The sequence below is a fragment of the Centroberyx gerrardi genome, chromosome 2 (assembly GCF_048128805.1).
Source record: "Centroberyx gerrardi isolate f3 chromosome 2, fCenGer3.hap1.cur.20231027, whole genome shotgun sequence".
NCBI classification, from domain to species: Eukaryota; Metazoa; Chordata; class Actinopteri; order Beryciformes; family Berycidae; genus Centroberyx; species Centroberyx gerrardi.
The window spans coordinates 7,503,502-7,528,334 of NC_135998.1; the positions used below are offsets into that span (position 1 = coordinate 7,503,502).

A 24,833-nucleotide genomic window follows, 5' to 3' on the forward strand; every position below is an offset into this window, starting at 1 on the left:
TTCAGGGCCCTGGCATAATCCACCCAGAATGATTGGGAACTGTATGACTGACCGGATGTGAACAAACTGAGGCTGAATCAGTTGTTGCCCATCTAGACCCCATCCAGAAGAGTCCTCTGCTGGACACATGCAGAGCCATGGAGCACATCAGGGAACCACACACAACAACAGAGAGGTTACAGGTCAGGAAGAGCTGCAGCACGGCTAAAACAAAACCTACAGCACCTCCCTAAGTATTCAATGCGTCACTGCATGGATGGAGCACTGAAACATTTACTAAATGATTGGATGGAATACAAAAAACTTCCTTCACACTTTCATGGGGTGTGAAGGATCCAGGGAAATGATTACTACACATACTGGTTCTTCTCTTTTCTTATATTTGAGTTTGTATTTCTCAAAGAGCTGCAATATTTCTAATAATACTGATGATGCCACTACTACTTCACCCATCATTACTACAGTTACTATTAGTACTGATACTACTAGGAAAGGCAAGGCAAGTTGCAGGCAGTGCAGAATAAAAAACTTTTACTACTATGAAGAAGAAGAAGAAGAAGAAGAAGAAGAAGAAGAAGAAGAAGAAGAAGAAGAACAACAACAACAACAACAAACTATTTAGAGAGCAATTCTCCAGAATTGACCACAGCTGTGTATGCTGTGAAATATTTCCCTCTCGAAACAACTTTTGGTGTAATAATAGTGTTGTGTATTGTAGTGTAGTGATATAATAAAATGTATGTGTAGTGATATAAGTGATGTAAGGGTACTGGGACAAGGAAGGAAGGAAGGAAGGAAAGAAAGAAAGAAAGAAAGAAAGAAAGAAAAGTAGGAAGCAAGGAAGGAAGCAAGGAAGAAAGGAAGTGATGAAAGAAAGAAAGAAAGAAAGAAAGAAAGATATTATCAAGATATTATCAAAATATTATTATAATTATAATTATAATTATAATTATTATTATTATTATTATTATTATTATTATTATTATTATTATTATTATCATTATATACGCGACGCGAACAGGAACTATATCCGTCCGGCTTGTTTCCCCCGGCAGGCGGAGTGTTTCAGCGACGCACCAGTGATGTAACTTGGCTCGTGCTCAGTGAAGGGTCACACATGAGCGCAGAGCCAGTGTTGGGATAAAGTCCAGTCTGCAAAACTACTGAATCTACTTCAGACAATCACATACATTTTGATGATGCTACGGACATTATTGTGTCGGACCGGCGGGGCGCTTCTGCAGGTAGAAGAGTTTTTACTTCCTGGTACTGTTAACACCGGCGGCTTGCTAGCTTGTGTCCAAACCGTCTTAAAGAGTTGTTTCCTAGTGAGATATCAGCGCTGGTCACGACTTGATGTTTCCTTGGCGTCCTTTCAGTAGCACCCGTGTGTTCCTCCACGATATATTACTCTTTATTCCGATATAAGTATCATTCAATCCGTAGTACAGTAAAGTAAAGGAGGTAAAGATCTTGTTATCTTACCTCAGGTAGTACAGTCTGACACGCTGACCATTCATTCTGGTTGTAAAATTAGTTTTAGTTATCATAAACCCTCTATAATTATGGCAAACTCTTATACTCTTATATAGGTATTTTACAGACATGCATGACGATCCACACTGCTAGCTTTAGTGTAGTTGGATGATCATTTATAGTTTGTATAGCTTCTACCATGTAGTAAATGCCATAGTAGAATCCAGTGTTTCCTCTGTAGTTTTATGCAGCTGTAGTGCTTGGGGGGATCATTCTAGTTTTGTCCCATATCTGTTGCTGTCTGGGTCTAAGTTATGTTTCAAGTTGAGGTTGGAGTGCTAAAAATGTTTTTTTATTTAGGGATGGGACAATACGCTTATCTCACGATGCGATTCAATACGCGATATGTGGTTCACGCTTCGATACAACCATGATACGATGTGATAAATAAAAGTTCAGTGACAGTGTGACTGTGCAGAATTATTTCTGAGCCACAAATCTTTCTAGCAATGACATTGGCTTGCTAGAATGTAAACAACAATTTAAAAATGTCATTACAAAGTGCAAATAATATAATTTGGATGGAGAGTGAAATTGTGATGGATAAGCTGCCTCATTTGTAATTACTAAAGCAGAGTAAAATGGATAAATTTTTCTGCCCCACGATGCGTATTGTATTGCGATATATAGAATTTCAATATATCCGCCCATCCCTATTTTTAATCAGAATAAAATAATTATTTATAAAACATTTGGACTACACTTTTAGATGATAGTAAGACTGAATTCCAATACTAATTTTAATTTAACATTTTCTCTAGCAGTAGTGGTAACTTCCTTGCTGTGGTGGCGCACCACTGCTAAATGAATACAGAGGAAACAATGGAATCTTTAAATTCATCTATTGTGGTGGATTGATGTCAGTTTTAATTTGGTCCCTGTAATGACTCGTATCTTCTTGTAATCACTGGTGTTTGATCATCATCGACTTGGCACGCTACTCACAAAACACAGAAATGACCTGTTTACTGATCAAAATGTGTGACTTTGTGTCCCTGTAGACAGGCCAGCGGACGGTGCCTCGGTTGTGGGCGACACCGGCGCAGCAGCGATGGGCATCCAGCCTGCCCATGAACACCGTGGTTCTGTTTGTGCCACAGCAGGAGGCCTGGGTGGTGGAGAGGATGGGTCGCTTCCACCGCATCTTAGAGCCGGTACCGTCCCTTCTTTTCACCGGTTTCCTACATCCTCACAGTGTCAGATATATTCTACAAGTACGGAAAGGTTCTAATGCTCTATATATCTTTTCCCTCTTTTCCTTCATCTAGGGATTAAACTTCCTTATTCCCATACTTGACCGAATTCGTTATGTGCAAAGTCTCAAAGAGATTGTTATCGATGTCCCGGAGCAATCTGCAGTATCGCTAGGTGAGTAACAGAGTGTTTTTTTTTTCCATTATTGGTGGAGGGACAAGGATAAAGATAATTTCCATGTGGTAATCAATCAACAAAATATCACATTCGTAATTAATATGCTGTTCAGCCTGTGGGACACAATTTAATTAAAAGGTGGTCTACTTTCAACGAGTGTATTCATTGGAGGCATTGTTAAATGTCAGAGTGATTTGGTGTTCTTGATGGTTCATCCCAGATAACACGTTTCATGGTGGATGCTACTCTCAAATAAAAAATGTCATAAAAGCTCCTGAATCAACCCGAAAGATTTATATTTTCTTATCAAACAGTTTAGCAAACTAGATCCCAAAGTTGTCCAGTCTTTAAAATACTGAATATCAATACAAGTCTATAGAAAATTGTTATTCCAGATGGAACAATTGGAAAATATAAAATAAGATGCCCTAATTTGTCCTCACAATTTGGCATAATTCTGCATGCAAATCTGGATAAATGTTTGTTTTTTTTGTAATTTTCTTTGTCTATTCTGCCCTTTAATGTCCATACAGGTTATATCTTGTAATAGTGCTTGATATACATTTATATATTAATGAACTCTTCCCTTTGTCTATTTACTCTGTATGCATGTTGCACGTGTAAATTAGAGTTTGCTTTCTCTGTTTAAATTAAGGGGGAATGAATGAATGAATGAATGAATGAATGAATGAATGAATGAATGAATGTGAGTCCTTGTAGTCAGATCAACAGACATTTCTTTGTGTTTACAGATAATGTGACACTACAGATTGACGGAGTCCTTTACCTAAGAATCTTAGACCCCTTTAAGGTATGCCTGCAAAAATGATAACTGCTTTAAATGCTAGACGAAATGTCCACTTCATTGTGTCGTTATTCTCTAATCACATAAATGCATTTCACAGAGTTTGATCACTTCTGTTTGTTTCCAGGCCAGTTACGGTGTAGAGGATCCAGAATATGCCGTCACACAGCTGGCACAGACCACCATGCGCTCAGAACTGGGCAAACTCACACTGGACAAAGTATTCAGGGTAAGAAACAGAACTGCTGATAGGAGTGATGTTTTCACTTTACTTTTCTTGTTTAATGTTGTGGCACTTTTTTTGTTTTCATGGCACTCTGAATTATCTACCTTATCCTGTTGATGCTAGAGCAGTTTTCACCTATTTTACTGTTGCACTAATTCTAAGTCACAACGGATAAGAGCGTCTGTTCTGTATTCTAGTAACGATAAGTGTGTTAAACATGCCGTCTTACACCTCTCTGATTTTTGATTTTCAAGGAAAGGGAGTCCCTTAATTCCAACATAGTCCACTCCATCAACCAAGCCTCAGACGACTGGGGAATCCGCTGCCTCCGATATGAAATCAAAGATATTCACGTCCCACCTCGCGTCAAAGAGTCTATGCAGATGCAGGTAGGCAGTCATGCTAAAGTTCCCATGAAATTAATTCCCATTATTTTTAATTCCTTGGAAAACACAGAGTATCTTTAATGGTGACATCATGCTGCACTAGTAGGCGTAAATATACATTTCTAACCAATAAAACCATCCGATTTTTGAACAAGTGCATTGATACAAGTGCATTGATACCAGTGCATTACAGAAAAGTTTGATCACATAGCTGGTTATTTCTCTGTGTAGGTGGAGGCGGAGCGTAAGAAGAGAGCCACGGTGCTGGAGTCTGAAGGGACGAGGGAATCGGCCATTAATGTGGCCGAGGGTTGCAAGCAAGCTCAGATCCTGGCGTCTGAGGGGCAGAAAGAGGAGCAGATCAATAAAGCAGCTGGTAGGTGCATTATATGAGCCACACTCTATTTACAGCAGATTTGAATGTAAGTGCTTACTCAATTGTATTCATATCATTCATATGTTCCAGATGGTTATGTACAGCGTTTTGCAAAAGTATTCAGACCCAGTGACTTTTTGCACATTTTGTTGTGCTGTTAAGTTATATCAAAATGCATTTATTTGGGATTTTCAGTCTGAGTTGTCTATGCAAAGCACTCTGTTCTATCAATTTGAAAACAAAACTGAAGAAATGTATGTGAAGGTATAAAAGTAAAATAACAGAAATCTATTTTGCATAAGTATTCAACCCCTTTTCTTTGTTTGGGCTAAACTGCCACACTTACAAAAATCATCTGTTACTAGATGTCATATTGTATTAGTGGTTGTGAACAGTGTTTTCCTTTGAAACTTTTCTTTTTTATTCATCTTTCTTGCTAACAAAGATGAGACCAGGTCCCTTCAATTGGTCTTAATGAGACTCAGTGGGTTTTAGTGTGTAGGCTGGACTCTGTCAGAAAAGTTAAGCACAGTATGGGATATGTAGTTAATTTATGGATGAGTGCTTTGCCTAGAACTCAGACTGAAAATCCTGAATAAATGCATTTTGAAACTTAACAGCACGACATGCCAGAAGTCAAGGGGTCTGAATACTTTTGCAAGGTGCTCTGTGTGATTAGACATTTTTTGGACCTGAGCTCTGCCAGATGGTTTCTGACACACCGCTCTGCTGTGTTTCCTCCAGGCGAGGCCCAGGCTGTCTTGGCCAAAGCAGAGGCAAAATCCAAGGCCATCCGTCTGCTGTCGGACGCTCTGGCCGAACAGGTAAAGTGAATTTATATCGGATTATAATTTAGATAATCGTGATCACAGTGTTATTTGTTGAAGTTATTCAGAGTATTTTGCTGTAAGTGTGATGATTTTTGTTGTGTTCTGGACAGAACGGGAACGCGGCCGCCTCCCTCAGCGTGGCTGAACAGTACGTCTCTGCTTTCTCCAACCTGGCCAAAGAGTCCAACACCATCCTGCTGCCCTCTAACACGGGAGACATCAGCGGAATGGTCACACAGGTATGTATACGTGTGTGTGTGTGTGTGTGTGTGTGTGAGCAGGCTACTTCTGCATATCTCACTGCCTTCAGTCACAGCAGTAACAGTCTTCATCCTGCACTCCCGCCCTCAGGCCATGACTATTTACAGCACTCTGGCCAAGCAGAGCCCAAAGAGAGAGAGCGTGATGCCAGAAACGGAGGAGGAGAAGAAGAGCGAGTAGTCTGCGAGCCAGTCGGCGTCGGCTCAGTAACGGAGGACTTCAAAAGGACTCGGAGCAGAAAAAGGCACCAGAAGAAGCCGGTTTTCACAGCTAAGGGGCTCCGAGGGCTTTTCACCGTCTGCTGCAGAGGACACAAGCCTCCGACTCCACAGGCAGGAGGAAAAACAACAAACTTCATGAACTCTTGGGATGTCGAGCCGCGGAGTGCCGGGAAAATCACAGCTATGAGAGGATTCATAATCTTCGTTGACCGTTGTTTATGTTGGCCAGATGTTGTCAGGAAAATTAGCACCAGCCAGCAGCCAAAAGCTGGTAAACTTTGACTGTGGCTGGTGAGGCTGTAAACTCGACCAGCAAATTTGGCAAGCTGGTAAAACGGAGAAAATTATGCCGAATTTTGGGATTTAGTAGTAATTTCTTGCCCTAGATGTTGTATGTACAGTATACAGTATATCAGCAGTTTAGTCCTAAATGAATTATTTTATGAGTAAATCTACTCATGCATCATAGCTGCACCACATATGGTGAGATATAGAGCTGCAATGATTAATCGATGAATCAATTAGTTGTCAACTATTAAATGAATCGTCAACTATTTTGATAATCGATTAATCGGTTTGAGTAATTTTTTAAGAAAAATAAGTCAAAATTCTCTGATTCCAGCTTCTTAAATGTGAATATTTTCTGGTTTCTTTACTCCTCTATGACAGTAAACTGAATATCTTTGGGTTGTGGACAAAACAAGACATTTGAGGACGTCATCTTGGGCTTTGGGAAACACTGATCGACATTTTTCACCATTTTCTGACATTTTATAGACCAAACAACTAATCGATTAATCAAGAAAATAATCGACAGATTAATCGACAATGAAAATAATTGTTAGTTGCAGCCCTAGTGAGATACAGTATGTACATGGAGTATTGATACCAGAGGGGCATAAACCTGATAGAATGAGATCTAGAGGTTTTGAATGTGGCCTCTCCACTTGAAAAGGTTTTCATTAAAAGTGAAACGTACCATTGTGATGAAAGTTTTCTCTTCTTGCGACGTGTTTTCCAGGGCTGGCCCGAGTTTTCACTGTTCAGGTTTCATAGGTCCATTAGCTAATGAGCGGTCATTCAAACCTTTGTTTTAAAAACGCCTGTTAAAAAAAACCCATAGATTGTATCTAGGCCATTAGACATTTTATTTATAAACAACTCAAACAAGCCATCTCATTTGATGTCGTCCCATGTTATCCCCACTTAATTTATTTCATTTTTTTCAAATAACTTGTGATCAGTGAAAATGTGTCAGCTGATGTCTTCAGCTTGTTTAGAAGTAGTCTCTCTCTCTCTCTCTCTCTCTCTCTCTCTCTCTCTCTCTCTCTCTCTCTCTCTCTCTCTCTCTCTCTCTCTCTCTCTCTCTCTCTCTCTCTCTCTCTCTCTCTCTCTCTCTCTCTCTCTCTCTCTCTCTCTCTCTCTCTCTCTGAGACTGAGCAGCTACTCAGCGGATGTTTTACAGCTGGCAGGCTGGGTGTTTACTTTCCCCTCAGTGATGGTGGAAACCTTCCCGACACATTTAGTCATATAATTTAACACAGATTGGCCTAACGTTATTTTGCAATAAAGCTAAACCAATATCCTCTTGAACCTCTGTACTGTTTTACAGCAGATAATTGTCCTTTGTTGTGGGGAAAATGAATGGGGAAATGATGCCTTCTCAGTTACAGTTGTTATTCAAACTTCAGTCCAGGTAACAAATGTTCCAAACCGCAGAATATTTCATTTCACTTCTTATGTTTTAGGACACATTTTCATTTAAATTCATCAATCCAGCCACAGTGAGCAGTTCACAGTTTTCACTGATGATGATTAAAGGTTTATGGAAAATATGCCAAATTAAATTGGCATGTCATGGTTCCATGTGTTATTTTAGACTCTTAAGAAGTAAAGTGACTTCTCCAGACAGCTTCCTATATGGTGGGATGGGCTGTCAATTATTTTTTTGCAAAGCACTTGTGTATGGAAACAGCCGTATTGCATATGAAAAACCCTGTTATGTTAGAAGAGGATGGAATGGAACAGCACACTGGAAACTAATCCACTATCAGGATTTTGTTTGGAAAATCTGAACTGTCTGTTGATGAAGGAAAAATTCCCACAGTGTAATTTAAAAAATAAATAAACTGGATGTTAAAGGTGACCTCTTGTCTATCGGGTCACTGTTTTTTGGCCATGCATTATTCAATTTACCATATAATAAAGAGACCTTATTGAGGAGCCGCTGTAAAATGGATTTACCACTAATGTGTTTTAATATACTATATATTAAAATTTACCATCAGATTGATTTCAAAGGTTGCACTTGGCATTATAGAGGATAGTACAAAAAGGAGCCTGGGGATGTTAAAGACTGACAGGTTAAAAGCTTTATATAAATTTAAAACCTGAAAATGGAGATTGCTTTTCTACACAACAGGCAGAAAAGTAACTTTTAGGAACATGGTGAACAAGCGGGGAAGATACTGGCCAAACAAACTGAGAGGCTCCAGGGCCAAACAGCTCATTACTGGAGAATATACAAAAGGCAGTGAGGTGACTTTAGACCAAAATGCTATCACTGATAAATTCAAAGATTTCTATTCTAACCTGTACACTTCAGAAGCTGTTTCTAACCAAGAGGCCATAGTAGACTTCTTTAGGAATCTTAACATCCCTCCTTACCTTTAGTCAGGAATTGACCTAGATAAACCCATAGGTTTACCCATAGGTATACCGCTATTCCTAAGCCCCATTGCTTCCAATCATGTTTTTTTACCCTCAGCCCCGGACGAGGGCTCTGATTGTGGATACGTGGCTCCCGAGCCCCTCATGTGCAGACTCCTGCATTCAGAGCTGCTTTGTAACACTGAATACTTTTTTTTTTTCTCATTATAGGTCAGCCTAATAGAGGGGAGTGGGGTGGAGGGGGGAAATCATCGCCTGTACAACAGTCACTATTGACTGTGATATTGATATTTGATATTGATTTGATATTTGTGACATGCAATGGAGAAACAAAGTGCCTTACTGCATTCAGCCTTACTTTGATGGATTTGCTCTCGATTTGGTGTCATGACTCCACATAGAGGTCCAGGGTTCATCAAATTTAGTAGTAGATGGTGGACTACTCTGAAATCATAAGCATTATATGAAAGGTCACGCCCACATGGACCAATCACAAACAAACTTCTTGACCCTATAGAGTATGTGTACAAAATTTCATGAAATTCAATTGAATACATTTTGAGGTGGGAATTTCTGGCATGTGTTGGCACTTTTCTGTTGGCTGTCTTCAACAGATTTGTTTCCATACTCAACATAAATTATGTGCCATGATTTAGGATGATTTGGCAAACTGTCATGAAATTAGTGTTAAATTATGGCCATTTCCACTTCGCTGGTTAATGAAGTCAACTCGACTCACCACGGTGGGAGTTTCTCATGCTGCAGTAAAGTCCTGACAAATTAATCATAATAAAGTATGAAAACAGACCAGTCAGCGGCTCTACCATGTAATCATCTGTGACTTCACCACCGTGACAAAGGGAACAGCAGGAATACGTTTTTCTGGGTAAATTCATACGCACATACAGCACACACTTTGTTAAATGTCACTGCTGCCGCATAACGACAGAAATAAATTATCAAGTAACTCTGGGCGTCACCTACTTAAAATACACAAAGGTCAAACTTTTCAACACGTTTTTTTATTTAGTTTTTCCCCCCCCACATAGCCAACATAACAAATCAATATCACAGTCAATAGTGACAGTGTTCCCTCCACCCCACTCCCCTCTGTTAGGTTGATCAATAAAAATTAGGTTGATCAAAAAATAGTATTTAGTGTTTACAAAGCAGCTTTAAATGTAGGAGTCTGTACATCAGCAGTATGGGAGTACTGCCAAGAGAAATACCTGTTAATATGGTAGGGAAAACAACAACAACAACAACAACAAAAAACCATCTATTCACAAATGCCAGAAACCCCCCCAGGGTAAATCTAATCTAAAGTTTTAGGCATGAGACCATGTCCTTGACCCAACGAGAATGAGTGGGTCAAACTTGAAATGGTCTTGGTAGTATAGAGTCGTCTGTACACAGTCTGCTTTTTGTTTCATCTCACGTTTTATGTGGATATACATAACTATTAGGTGTAAAAAAATTTCCCTGCTGGTCGCATTTGTTCCTCAGAACATCATCATAACTATTGACAAATAGGCTGCTAAATCATTTTTCACGAATATTAATCACATTCAATTGATCATAATAGTCATTTTGAATAGATAATATTGTTAAATACAGGCTCCAATTAAGGTCATTGCAATAAAACAACAAAAACTCTCAAAACTTTTTTGACTGTTTTGATGTCGAAATTTAATCCCTTTCTTGGTTCACTCAATATACTCTCTTCAACTGATTTCTATCTTCTCATGGTTAATATCTTTGTTGGCAGTGAATCTCCTTGAGTGGCACCAAATATGCTCTGGTGGCACTGGTCGTAAGAGCCAGTGCGCATGTCACAGAGCAAAGATCGTAAATTAGGAGTTTAGTTACTCATTGGTAAAAAAAACCCAAAAAACGGCCCATTCTCCGATCTGCAAATGTGGGCGTTAACCCTTTCTCATGAGTTGTAGTCATTGAAATAGTGACAGAGTGAGAGCTCTTTGCGTCTTCCTCCTCTCTGCCCTCAAAGATGATTTCAGCCCTGCACGCTGTCTTACAGACACCACAGCCAAAGCCCCTCCACTGCTGGATAACTTTAAGTAGCAAAACTGCTGTTGGCTTTATATTAGTCTGTCTTCCAGCTGTTTCTTAATAGTTTTTTCCAGATAGTTCCAGATGATCTATGTAGTAAAGTCCTGCCAGATAACTCTATGTCCCCTAATTTTATCTTTCCGTATTTTCAGGGGAGGAGTTAACCAGTTGCACATGGTACCGCAGCTCTCCGCCTGTCAGACAGCGCTGAGGGATAAACGACCCTCTCCGACCCGGTGTTACAGCGAAACGCGTCCGCCGCCGAGTTTCCGCCGATTTCCATGCGTGTAGAAGTTCCTAGCTATCTCTAGCCATCTAATCTCATTGTGCTGGAGTCCCAATGAAGGTGAGCGGGGCGCGGTACGGCTCTGTGTTTACCTGAGGCACCTGTCGCACTGCCTGGTGTTGTGAACACACACATTACCGCCCGCCGCCGGCCAAGAGAGGACAAAAACGACTGCTACAAGGTCAGTAACAGCGAGGAGCTAGCTGCGGCTAACGGCGGTTACTAACGAAGCCGATCTCTTCCCTGGCGTTAGTTAATATTACCTGTCACGTCCTGGACACTGTCCCGAGTTTATGGATTAATGCTGAACACGAGGTATTTGCCGAAAACACCGACCAGCATTAGCATTCATTGTTGTATGTGTTAAGAAACGACAGCTGTTGCTTAGACTCTTTACTGAAGGTAGTGTGAGAGAAGTGTGGCTTCTTCTGCCCGCACTGTCAGCATTGAATGAAACGTGTGTGTGTTTGACCGTAGCATTGCCTGTGAAATGTGTGTTTGACTGTAAGCAGCATGCTGAATGAAATGTGTGTTTGACTGTAGCATGGCTTTTAAAATGTGTGTGTGTTTGACTGTAGCATTGCCTTTAAAATGTGTGTTTAACTGTAGCATTGCCTCTAGAATGTGTGTTTGACTGTAGCGTGGCCTCTAAAATGTGTGTGTGTTTGACTGTAGTATTGCCTCTAAAATGTGTGTGTGTTTGACTGTAGCATTGCCTCTGGAATGTGTGTTTGACTGTAGCATTGCCTCTAAAATGTGTGTTTGACTGTAGCATTGCCTCTAAAATGTGTGTGTGTTTGACTGTAGCATTGCCTCTAGAATGTGTGTTTGACTGTAGCATGGCCTCTAAAATGTGTGTGTGTTTGACTGTAGCATTGCCTCTAGAATGTGTGTTTGACTGTAGCATGGCCTCTAAAATGTGTGTGTGTTTGACTGTAGCATTGCCTCTGGAATGTGTGTTTGACTGTAGCATTGCCTCTAAAATGTGTGTGTTTGACTGTAGCATTGCCTTTAAAATGTGTGTGTGTTTGACTGTAGCATTGCCTCTAGAATGTGTGTTTGACTGTAGCATGGCCTCTAAAATGTGTGTGTGTTTGACTGTAGCATGGCCTCTAAAATGTGTGTGTGTTTGACTGTAGTATTGCCTCTAAAATGTGTGTGTGTTTGACTGTAGCATTGCCTCTAAAATGTGTGTGTTTGACTGTAGCATTGCCTCTAAAATGGGTTTGACTGTAAGAAGCATTACCTCTGAATGAAACGTGTGTTTGACTGTAGCTGTTTGAGTGATTAGATGCTGCAGCTGCCATCTACATCCTTTAATGTTAACTGTATATTGTCATCTGTTCCCAGGATGAATAGGCTCCCGGTGCTGTCCCTGCTCCTCTGGATGTGTGCGGTCTTCTACATCGGCATCTACCTGTTTGTGGGCGGCTTCCTGCTGGTGCGGCTGGAGGTGAACAGGACCAGTACCTGCAGAGACGTGCTCCACCCCGGGGAAGAGCGGGGCGACTTCTGCCACGTCAAGCCGCGCTTCCGCAGGGCTGTCCTCCTCATCATCGACGCCCTGAAGATCGACTTTGCCCGCTTCGACCCCGCCAAAGCCACGCCCCGGCCTTACGAGAACAAGCTGCCCGTGCTGGAGGAGACGGCCTCGTCGCGGCCGTCCCACAGCCGCCTGTACCCCTTCCGCGCCGACCCGCCTACGACCACCATGCAGAGGATCAAGGGCTTCACCACCGGCTCCCTGCCCACCTTCATCGATGTTGGGAATAACTTTGCCTCCAGCGCCATCTTGGAGGACAACCTCATTCACCAGCTTGGGCAAATAGGTGAGCAGTCGTTGAGTGGGTGACAGTGAGATCCGAAGTGTGATTCCTACACACGTCTGGATAGTCTGGGAAGTATGGATTTGGAAAAGTGTGGGCAAAAATTGCGGTTCTCTCCTGATGAATACACAATTTGTGGTGTTTTTGCCTTCCCACATATTGTGATACTTGTTGTGAAGAATAATCTACATCTAGAGAGTTATAAGGCATTATTTGTATTTTTATTTAACCTTTATTTAACCAGGAAAAGCCTTGTTAAGACTAAAAATCTATTTTACAATTAACATGTTAACAGACAGGCAACATGTAGCAAATTACAGACAATAAAAGTTACAAATCACAGGAGTGAATATAAGAATCACAGTCTGAAGCAACAATAGCAGTAGCTATTCCAGTCTAGAAATTAAGGAGTGGAAAAAGTATGGAATTCTGAAATTAAAAAAAATGTGTGCAGTCGTCACCCTGGTTCTGCTCTTTGAATTTAAATGAATGTCTGTCTGACTTTCTGCATCCTCTTCACAGGGAAGCGGGTGGTGTTCATGGGTGACGATACTTGGGAAAGTCTGTTTCCCAAGAAGTTCTACCGCTCTCTGCCCTTCCCTTCCTTCAATGTGAAGGATCTGCACACTGTGGACAACGGGATCCTGCAGCACCTCTACTCCACCAGTATGTACCATCACCTGTGCTGTTTGGCGCACGCTTTTAGCCAAAATACCTTACTATATAACATGAGTGCATATACTGTATATTTTTAGCCCGCGTAGCCACAGTGGTTAAGGACCCTCTAACTCCTGGCAGTGTTTGTGCAATACTCTAATGGTGCGTTCAGATTGCAGGCTACAAAAGCTACAAAACTGGTGTAACAAGCTACACTGTCGCCAACGGAGCAGAAAAATGTTGCTGGGTGGTCGCTGACAGTTCATGATGTCATCAACTACATAATAATGTCATACTGTCTTGTTTTTATTTTATTTGGCAAATAATCGTTCTTGTTAATTGACCTAATTAATCAAGTTATATTTACTTTATTATGTAATAAAATAAATATAACTGGCCTACCCTACCATCCCTGTACTCTGATTGGTTCGCGCTTCACCGTCATCATGGCAAAAAGTTGGAAAGTGTGGAAAAATGTTGAAGCAGCTGAACTTCAGTTTGTAGCTGCGCTCGCCCGACACGCTGCTATATTTTACACTCAGGAGTTTGTAGCTTTGTGTCGCCAGCTTCCTTTGAAAATGAATGACTTGCTGTTGCTTTGTAGCCCGTAATCTGAACGCACCATAACTACTGAGCTGCACAAGAACACATAATGCTACACACATCAGTAGTAGTACATGCCAATATTTCCCACAAGCTCTGAGAAGCGTATTGAGGGCCACCACAAATATATTTATGTATGGAAGACTCTTCATGGTCTGTATTCATGGCGGACTTGTGCCTCACATCTCTCCCTCTGTCACTTCTCTCTGGTCACAGTGGTTGGTGAAGACTGGGACGTCCTGGTTGCTCATTTCCTCGGCGTGGATCACTGTGGCCACCGGTTTGGACCTGACCACCCTGCCATGGCCGACAAGCTCACCCAGATGGACGGGGTCATCAGGTCAGGCAGCACTAAAGCTATTGCAAGCTTTCTTTCAGTCATTTTATTTTCAGGTTATCAGAGAAATGAACACGACAATATCACAAATACAACTGAACTACAGAAACAAAATAAACCCCATGTGCAAACAAACTAAATTAACCAGCTCAGGTTTCAGTTGCCACTTGAACATGTAGCTTTTGTTATTATTTCAGTTCGTGCAGATAAAGAAATCTGCCTTTCAAGCTGAATTTTGATGGTTTTGATGGAAATGACTGATCTGTTGTTCACAGGGGAGAGTCTGTGTTTTCAGTTAAAGAGATGCCATTAAACAATAGTATTTGAATTCAAATATACTTCCTTTGTGTTGATTCTACATTAATTTGGGGATTTAGTGATTAATTTGGTCAATCAACAATCAACAATCACAGAAAATTGTGCGATTAATTCGTTGTTTTTTTTTATCGATTCCCAGCCCTAGTATTTACAGTTAAATGACTACTTTTGGGGGGAGATGGCCCATCCGTCATTTTACCCAATATATCTGACGAGAGGATTGGCACCAAAATAATCTCTGTGTCTGAGTCGCCAATGATTAGAACAGTCATTGAACAATAAGTTGACAGAAAAAATGAGTAGGATAAACCCTAATTACTGTTTCTTTTGATTCCTCATGTCTGTGTTCATCGTTTTCCTCCAGGTCTGTGATCGACCGTCTGCAGAACGACACCCTGCTGGTGGTGATGGGAGACCATGGGATGACCGACACTGGAGATCATGGTGGAGAGAGTCAGAAGGAGACTGACGCTGCCATCTTCCTCTATAGCCCTTCCCCTCTCTTCCCAGGACCCCCGTCCCAGGTCAGTGAAGCAGTTGCCATTTTGAGATATGCTCGATATGGTCATGTGAAGGGAATAATATGTTGACAAGGGAGGAATACGTGGTTTCTACACAGGTCTGCAAAGTCTAGAAAAGTATAAAAGGTGGATTTTGATGCATAACATGTAATTATAATCCATACATTATGATTGAATGTATTTGATTTGTTGAACTGTTTTTTATTTGATTCACAATGTTTGATTTAAAATGTTTAGCAAGTCAAGACAAACTCTCTTAGCAGTGGAATTTCATGGAATTCAATGGAAGTCAATTCTGTTTCCTGTCATTCCAATTCAATTCACATTCTGTTTACTTAGAGCTGGATTCAGTTCCAATTTGGTCAGATATTAGATAAGGTGACCAATGGGCCAAACTCCCAAAAAGTCAGAGTATCCCTTTAAATCACATATAAAGGAAACTGTAACCTAAAGTTGTACTGTTTGTGTCTCCTCAAATGTTTGTAGAGTGAACCGGACGTCGTCCCCCAGACGGACCTGGTTCCCACCCTGGCTCTGCTGCTGGGAGTCCCCATCCCCTACAGCAGTGTGGGACAGGTTCTCCTCCCCCTGTTCCCCCCTCATGGCAAGACAGAGGCTGCAGTTGGAGGTCTGAGCCAGCTGGAGGCGCTGTGGATCAACGCCAAACAGGTATTCTGCTCACTGAAGAGTCACCTTGCACATTTCTTATTTTACTGTGGCCACAGAAAGAGCTACAGACTTCACATTGTGATACATCTGATACGTAGCCTGAAGCATGTTGGGGAGAATGCGTGACTGGTTTGTGCACTTAAATTCACCTGACCTATTGATGTGACCGTTCTGTTTTTGTAGGTCAATCGTTTCCTGGAGACTTACTCCGGCATGGCCAAAGACATCCCACCAGTGAGCCTCTCCAAGCTGCAGGATGAATTCTCCCGCCTCTCCTCTGACTACCTCACCGCTGTTAGAGAGGGTCGGTCACCCTCCCCGGAGCTGGCGGCCTCCCTGCAGGCCTACCTCACCTCTGTCAGAGACACCTGCCGAGCTACATGGGCCCGCTTCAGCCCACTTAAGATGGCCACAGGTTTAGCCATCCTGGCGTTTGCCTGCCTGCTGTGTTTCATCCTCTCTGAGCTGTCCTGTGTGCTGATCAGGGAGAATGGTCTACTGAAGGCCCCTGTTGTGGCAGCAGTATTGGTGGGGGTTTGTGTGGCTGCTGGTCAGCTGTTCACCCAAGGCTACATCGAGGTAGCCTGGTGCCTGGCAGCTGCTGCCCTCAGCTCTGAACTGCTGTTCCTCTGGAGGGCTCATCGAGCCAGGACGTCTGCTGCGGCGGGGAATGAATCTAAGGCTCCAAAGCGGGCCGGTTGGTTGGCGCTGCGTTGCCTCCTTGTCCCGCCTCTCTTGGTGCCACTCCTCCGCTGTGCCTCCCTGCTCTCAGACAGCTATGTGATAGCCGAGGGCCGAGTTGTCACCTTTCTGGTGTTCTCTCTGGGTCTGTATATTCCCATCCATCTCAACTGGGACGGCCTGCTGCTGCCCCCCAGCCACGACCCCCTGAGGCCTGCTGGGCTGCTGCCTTCCCCAGTCCTGTCCCCCTCGGCTGTGAGGAAGGAAAGCAGCACCCTGCTAGCCTGTTTAGGACTCCTGGTGGGCAGCCTCTACCTCTCCCTCTCCTTCCATGGCTGCCGGGAAGAGCAGGGCTACTGCCAACCATCCCTGTTCCTCTCACCCCTCTCCCGGTTGCAGGACAGCCAGCTGAAGAACCTCCACTATGTCCTCTCTCTGGCCTCCCTGGGCCTGTGGACCTACCTGCTGAGGCGCTGGCTCCGCCACTATGGCAACCTCAACTCCTCAGGTGGGACGGTGTTCACGGCCCGCTGGATCCTCCCGCTGCTGTCAGTCTGCCTGGGGCTCCACTGGGCGGTTAGTGCCACTCCAGAGGACAGCTTTAGGAATCTGGCGGAGCTGATCAGCCTGGCCCAGCTGGCGCTCCCCAGGACGGCCTTCTGTCTCCTGGAACTGGGGCTGTTCCTGATCTGGATGGACCCTCTCACTGTGTTTGTGAAGATCAGGGCTGCGGCTCCAGCCAGGGGTTCGTCTCTGCCCCCGCCCCGCTACCGAGCGAGCACCGGCATCAGCCCGCAAGCGGAGCTGCACCACCTCATTCCCCAGATCTACCAGCGCATGCGTCGCTCCTTGGAGGATGGTGAAGTGACCGGGGATGCGGAGCCGGACAACAGGCCCGCCGTGGAGGCCTACGGACTGGGAACCGTCTACTCTGCCCCCTTGCTTCTGTTCTGCGGCATGCTGGGTATCGGTCTGCTGCTGCTGCACCCAGAGGGCATGGCTCTGTCCTTCCTCCTGCTGCTGCTAGAGATGGGAGCGCTGCTGCACATTCACGCCTCCTCCACGACCCTCAACGGCCTGGATGGAGCGCATTCTGGTAAGATGTTCATAAGTGACCATCATGTCTTTTGTGGTTTGTTTGCCTCTTTCCACAAACACCAATTTTCATCTTCAATAATGACAACTTCTCTCTACTTTAAAAAAGAAATGTCACACTGGACACCCGCCTCTCTGTGTTTCTCTCTCCCCCTGCAGGTGGGTTTGATGTTCCCTGGACTCCAGTGGTGCTGTGGTCGCTGGCTGCCACCCAGTTCTTCCACGCCACTGGTCACCTGCCCACCTTCCCCTCCATCCAGTGGGGCGCCGCCTTCGTGGGATTCCCTGGTGGACACACAGGCACCGTACTGCCCGCCTTGTTGGTCACACTCAACACCTTCGCCTCACACATCCTGTTTGCAGGTAGCCAGCCTTACTAACACTAACACAGTAGCGGCAATAAATGCTGTTTTTTGAGTAAGATCAGATGAAACTTTTAATGATCCCTGTGGGGAAATTAGGTTGCTGCTGCAGCAAAAGTAATAGGATTCAGTGACAAAAGATAAGTAGAATAGGAATATAGAATAAGAATAAGCAATAAATAAAGTAATAGTAGCTTATAGTTATTACAGACAGATGGTACTAGCAGACGCGACTGCTTACTCAAACATTACAAATAAATACAAATAAGTATGCAATATAATGGGACATAAAATATCAGGATATATAAAGTATGAAATAGTGCAACCATTATGAAAATATCATTAATATATGCAGAAAATAATGATGAGCTAGGTATGTGAAAACAGAAGCAGATAAGATAATAACTAAAAAGTGAATTTACAGCTACATGCACCATATTCACATTCACTGGTCTACAGATGGCCGTATATGTACATAAAGTGTCATGGCATGTAGAGTATGAGTTCATTTTAAATCAATTTTGTTATTCTTATTCTTTTTCTGGCTTAAATTGCTCTGTAGCCTAGTTTATGTCTTGTCAGCTCTGTGCCTATAAATGAATATATAGCCTAAAGTAACCTTTTTATTGTGCCAGGAGTTTCCTGATTGAAGCCACAGACTGAAACAGCAAAATGTGACATGACCGCCACGCCTTGTCAAAGCACTGAGCTAATCGAGGCTCATCACAAATCACCTGCTTGTTGTTTTTAAAGGATAAAACGCGAGAAAAAAGTGCTTATGAATACATTTAATCTTGAAAGAAACCAAGATTGACACTTTCCTGCGACATACTGTTGATTAGCATGAAGATGTTGTGCTCAATGGTTACAGCATGGCAACGAAACGGCAAACATTTTTGATTCCTTTTGGGGCCGCACATAGAGAGACCGTCCCCTAACCAAAAGGTCTTACTAACAGTTTTGATCCCTAATATGGCTGTGTGTCATCATGCTCAAGAACCCCTAACTGCTCACAAGAGTGTCAGCTGAACGCCCTGCAACGTAAATGTAAATTGTCAACTTGCTGATCTGTGTATGTGTACATGTCTCTCCGTCCTCAGTGGGTTGTCCGTTGCTCCTGTTCTGGCCGCTGGTGTGCGAGGTGCGTGGGAGCCGGGGAGGAAGAGCAGGCGGGGAGGAAGGAGAGGACGCTGTGATGGAGATGAGACTGAGAGAAAACCCCCGGCAGTTCGGCTCTGCTCTTCTACAACTCTCAACACGCTACCTCTTTATCCAAGGAGCACAGGTAAATCCAAAAAACCAAAAACCAAAAAATGCATTCCCTCAGTTTGTATAGATGCACACAGTGTTATCCGGGTGCTTGTGGGCTAATTCACTAGCACAGTGAACAAAATTATCAATTGTTACCGATTTACTGGCTGTTTTGGTCTAATCTCTTGTCGCCACACTTCCGTCTCAAACTAACAGAGGTCTGGAGAAATTCAAGCAGAACAGTTGGGCGCTGTGGGCTGTCATCATGCTTCAAACTGCTTCAAACCAATAGAAATTGAGAGCCTGGCGCTGGTGCTCACCTGTGTGTTGTCCTACTAGCAACTAGTCCTGACTCATTATTTTCATGTCTTTCTCTGAACTTCTAACAGCATAATGCATCAATCCTTTGGCCTTTAGAACGGCTAACTGTTCCACCATTACTGACCTGAGAGGACAGACTGCTAAAACTATACATTTCTCTCTCCCATGTAATGCATCACAGGCTGTCGATAAATCAAACTTTCACTGTAGCCTGTTGGTAAACACGGCAATACATCCCTGTATTGGAGCAGTCTTCAAGCTAAGTAGGCTCCATCGACTCAGTTTGACGTCGAGAGCATACGTCTGACAAAACAGAAGCGAGTCTTAAGTCGAAGTTTTCATCCATTTTTATCGTTGGCGTAACCAAACAAAAAAGTAAAAGTGTTTCTACCCAGACAGAAAAACAAACCAGAGGTGCCGTTTTGTCGGTGTGTGCGTTTTCAAACTGGGAGCCAATCGAATGGCTTCCTCTGTCTCCGCAATGTCTCGTTATCCAACATTTTCTGACAATAAGTTCTCCAAACCTCTGTCATTTTGACACGGAGGTGTGGTTACACAAGGTTAGTTTTGATCACCAATCTTAAAACACTTAGTTTGGATGGGAATCTATGAGCAGAGGGACCAGTGTGTTCACTTCTAGTACGCTTTTCCTGTTTTTTTTTTTTGTCTCAGCCTCGCCTTTCCATGTGTATCTACATCGCAGCACTTCACTCAGTATCTCTGCCATCTTCACAGGTCTTTGCATCAGTCTGTGCAGCTGCTATCCTCAGGAGACACCTAATGGTGTGGAAGGTTTTCGCACCCAAGTAAGTGCCTGAATGGATTTTCCAGCTCACACAAACGCACTGACAGTAAAGGCTTTTGAGGATATGGATATTAGCGCGGTATAAACGCTAACCACTTAGTCCCCACCCAGGCCGCTCACTGAATGCACATTAGCGAACGTGTGGATGCCTTTTTGTAAACGACTAGATCACTGCAAGATATATCTACATGCTTACCTTAAAGGAGGAATACCACTAAATCTTTTATGAATTCATCTGTTATTGCTGTAATCGCCTAGCACAGTCCAGTGAATATTTGTGAAAGTAAACATGCTCTCTCCCATCTCATGTCCTCAAGATTTTAAATTTAGAGCTTGTGCCAAAATAGGTTTCATTCTGTAATTTCTGAACCAAATGTGTTGTTCTCGCTCATATTTATCATCCTTCCCAGTTGACTTGACAGATTCACCACTTTTCTGGTTTCCTGCTTTGGGAGAGAGTTGCTCACGTTATAAAAAAACTAGTAGTGGGCTGTTATGAACCATAGAAATAATTTTAAATAAATAAATAAGGTTTAGAAAGTACGGAAAATGGAAATTTGAGAGTTTATAACTCTTGAAAAGTGTCGGAATTGCACAAATATGTTTTGGATATGGAAGTATGGAAAAAATATTGTTTAGTCTTGATAAACATATGACAATACATTTTATGGAGTTGCATTTGGTTGTTGGTGAGCTATAGAGTGACATCATGTAGTTGACACATTGTCATACTGACATGTAGTCATACTATCCGCATACATCATATTGGAGAGAATTAACATTTTCAAATCCAATCAATAGTTTAAGATTTGGGGAAAAATGTGGGACTTTGGAGATGAAAAATTGTAACTGCCACCTCTGTTTTCTCCCTCCAGGTTAATGTTTGAGGCCTCGGGGTTCCTGGTGAGCAGTGTGTTTCTGCTGGTCGGCGTCACTTTAGTGTTGAGAGTCGACATGGCCGTGGGCCGCTGGTTTAAGAGACTCCTCCCCGATGCCTCCAGGTAGCGGCAGCACTGCTGCTTTACCGCCGTAGCCCACCAGAGCCCACTGTGCCACACGAGGACAGACAAGACGGACACGCTGGTCACTGGGAAGTTCTCATAAAGACTCCTCACAAAAAAAAAAATTAATGCCATTAGTGTCTATCATAAGGATCCACAGAAACATGTGATGTGAGGTTGCCTCTTAACTCTACTGAGGGCTATATTGTACACTACTGACTCTGAGGCCGGCCTCCTTTTCTGCCAGAGGGATGTCAGCACATTGAACCGTGGATTGACTGAACCCGGAGCCTCTGGACTCGGTACACATTCAAACCACTGAGGGATTTTTATAGTGTTTTAGGTGATAAGCTCGTGAACCTCGTCACACAGCTGATGGGGGTCGTATCTGGTTATTAGAGAGAGGCCAATAGGAAATTGCTGAATGTTTCTCCTAAAGTTTTAAACAATGGATGAGTCCATCCAAGCCCTGCAAGCCAGACAGTCTTGCGAGTTGTTCACAGTGCAACAGTCAAAACTACGTTAAACGCATTTGAGGAAGAGCAAAACGATTTTCCTTTATAAAGATGGGAAGAGTGTTTGACTGAGACGTTAACTAAATGTTTACACTAGCTGCAAGCCAGCCGCTACTGGGTAACAACCTCAGCATGTAAACAAAACTGACTTTAAAGACCCCATGAAATGACATCTTTACTTCCTGGATTTGATTTGAACAGGAGGTTGGGGCGGGACATAACGCAGTGAGGGATCATTCAAAAGTCTGAACTAATGGAATATGAGTCAGGGAGAGAAAGGGAATGTTATTTGATGGAAGGGATGCGGTTTTATTGGTTAGAAATGTATATTTACGCCTCCTAGTGCAGCATGAGGTCACCATGAAAGATGCTGTGTTTTCCAGGAAGTAAAGGTAATGGGAGTTCATTTCATGGGGACTTTAATATATTTGAGGGTTTTTTTGTTGTCGTTTTAACATTCCGTTGTGATTTTCTGAAGCTGACAAGCGCATACGTGCGGCACAATGATCGATTTGACAGTTTAGCCTGATAGAACAGCAACGACCCCATGGAGAAACGTTCTGGCTGGGACAGAGAGACCAGACACGCCCATTTAAATTCACCTTTTAGGTAATTTAAGCTGACTCTCACTCTGATTTACAACGAGCGAGCAGCTGGGGGTTCAGTGTCTCACTCAAGGACACTTTGGCTGGTTGTTGATGGACACATCAGCTGCTGCGGGAGTCGAACCTGCGACTTTCCGGCTTCAGGACGATCACTTTAACCACTATAGGCCAAACTCCCCACCACATGTTCTGTGCTGTGATGAAACTCGCAAGCCCGTCTCGCCCCTCAAGGCTAAATCCATCCAAGTGCATTACTGCATGTCTGTCATCTAAAGTGTCTGCTGGAGGAAATTTTCCATTGTTGTTTTTTTATTTTTTTTTTAATGTTTTGTATTTTCAAGCTGTTGAAATAATCAGTGCTCCTGGTTACTGCCAACTCATATAGTATTACAACAGGATTTTTGTTCCATGTTCTTAATCTCTCCTGTTGTTGTTCTTGAGGTTTTGATTAATAATTCTAATGCCTATTTATAATTTAGATTTTCTTTTTTTTTGTAAATCACTGATGTAATGTTTTCTAATCACAGATTAAGAACTTGTCTTAATTAGGCCTCACACACCTTTTCCCACGGAATTAGGTGCCTAGCTTTAACGAATGCCTTTTTTCGTATGATGTCATCCTGTCGACAGGGTCATTAAAACTGCGGGACCTCCAGAACACACTGTCAGTTAATTTATTATTTTCGCGCGGGACGTCCGAGTCGGTGTCTGGTGAAAGATGTGTTACTGTACTGTAGTCGTAGTCAGCAGCTAAGGCTAAAGCTTATTAGCTAATTACATGAAATTGGAAGGGATGTGGAGCTCAGGTTGAATTAACCACAATGCAATAGTGCTGCGTTCCTCAGGCTGTTGTGCGCGAGCGATCGGTCTTCAGAGCGCGTGCTGCGGTGGAGTCGGCTTTGCTTGTATGGATGATGACTGTGCATTGATTCTGTTGGCACATTTGTTTAAAAAAAAAAAAAGTTTAATATATAACTGATTAATTAAATTGATTTTACATTCTGTGAAAAAATGTAATAAAACATTTTGTACATGACAGACGTTTCTTTTTTCTTTCTTTCTTTCATCGGGATAAAAAGGTACGAAACATCCCGATTATTCCTATTTGTTACTTATAAAACTATCTAAGTTTCAAGTTCAGGTTTATTTTTGTTTGTTGTTTCAGTGCAAACTATTTATATGGTAAAAGAAGTATTAAATCTCCTGTTGTTTACGAGGATTATTGATCCCGGGGCTTGATGGAGGAGATGGGTGCTGTCAAGGAGCCATAAGTTTTTAGCTCCTATCAGTCAAGGGGGGCGTGGCGCTGATGCTTTATTCATGATTCCCCCCGGGGCTTTCCACATCTCCAGTTCCCATAATTCTGTAAATCATTAACCTCCCAGTTACGCAATTATTCAAATGGAAAAAATGATTGAAGGAATTTTAGATGCTTGCTTCAGCCTGACTTTATAAGATAAAACTTTTCTTTTTTGCAATGAAAATATTCTAATTCTTGTATTCCAGCAAGAAGGCTGACAGATGATGATGACAATGATGACGGATGCATCATTATTTTAACTACATGATTTCCTTTTATTGACTTTAAATTCATAACACTAAACCTACAACAGACACTTTGTGATCACAGAGAGAATGGGGCTGCAACAGTAAAACTGTCAAAATAAAAGCTGTTATCTCTTTCCAAGCCTCAAATGAAAGACTTGGCGCTGTCGTAATGCCGTTGGAATATATTTCAGTAAAATGTCAAACTTGCTGAGCTGATTTTGAGAATGAAATCAAGCTTTTAAATGAGTTTCCTTTACATATATTTAGTTTTTTGTACTTATCCGTTGAGAATTTATAACCTTTTTCATTGACCCTGTGTGCGGGTCAATCTATCTGCCTTTACCTAGGTCTCTGGCACAGCTTACGGTGGCCTGTAAGTGACAGAAATATAAAAGTCACATTTTCACAGTAGAATGCAGGCGAAGTAATCGTTGAGTTTTTGGTATTGATCATCAACCCTTCAACCCCATGCAGATATGGTCATTTTGTGCCATGGGGACAGTACTTAATGCACCTTTCAAGTCTTTAATGCTTACCCTTTTCTCTTTTCTCTCCCGACTCTTCCTCACCCATGGGAGAGACACCTACTGGGTGTGTGGTTGGGTGGAAGAAGGGATTGATGGATAAGTGGGTGAGTTTTTTGGGGGAACGTAGTAGGTGGGATGGTGTTTATTTTTATT

General features: G+C 42.6%; 2 protein-coding genes across 2 annotated transcripts; both read left to right on the top strand.

Moving 5' to 3' along the window:
* The first annotated feature begins 1,113 nt into the window (after window positions 1–1,113).
* Window positions 1,114–6,299, top strand: LOC139921431 (stomatin-like protein 2, mitochondrial). Its single transcript, XM_071911658.2, has 10 exons — window positions 1,114–1,244; window positions 2,538–2,690; window positions 2,805–2,904; window positions 3,660–3,718; window positions 3,840–3,941; window positions 4,193–4,327; window positions 4,556–4,700; window positions 5,445–5,524; window positions 5,641–5,769; window positions 5,882–6,299. Exons 1-10 carry the CDS (start codon window positions 1,197–1,199, stop codon window positions 5,969–5,971), a joined length of 1,041 nt encoding a protein of 346 aa, XP_071767759.1. The 5' UTR covers window positions 1,114–1,196; the 3' UTR covers window positions 5,972–6,299.
* A 4,829-nt stretch (window positions 6,300–11,128) lies between these two features.
* pigo (phosphatidylinositol glycan anchor biosynthesis, class O) lies at window positions 11,129–23,246 on the top strand. Its single transcript, XM_071911655.2, has 11 exons — window positions 11,129–11,219; window positions 12,389–12,867; window positions 13,387–13,530; window positions 14,341–14,464; window positions 15,144–15,303; window positions 15,787–15,969; window positions 16,153–17,746; window positions 17,905–18,108; window positions 19,208–19,392; window positions 20,415–20,485; window positions 21,360–23,246. The coding sequence occupies exons 2-11, from the start codon at window positions 12,390–12,392 to the stop codon at window positions 21,487–21,489; spliced, it is 3,273 nt and encodes a 1,090-aa protein (XP_071767756.1). The 5' UTR covers window positions 11,129–11,219; window position 12,389; the 3' UTR covers window positions 21,490–23,246.
* The last annotated feature ends 1,587 nt before the right edge of the window (window positions 23,247–24,833 follow it).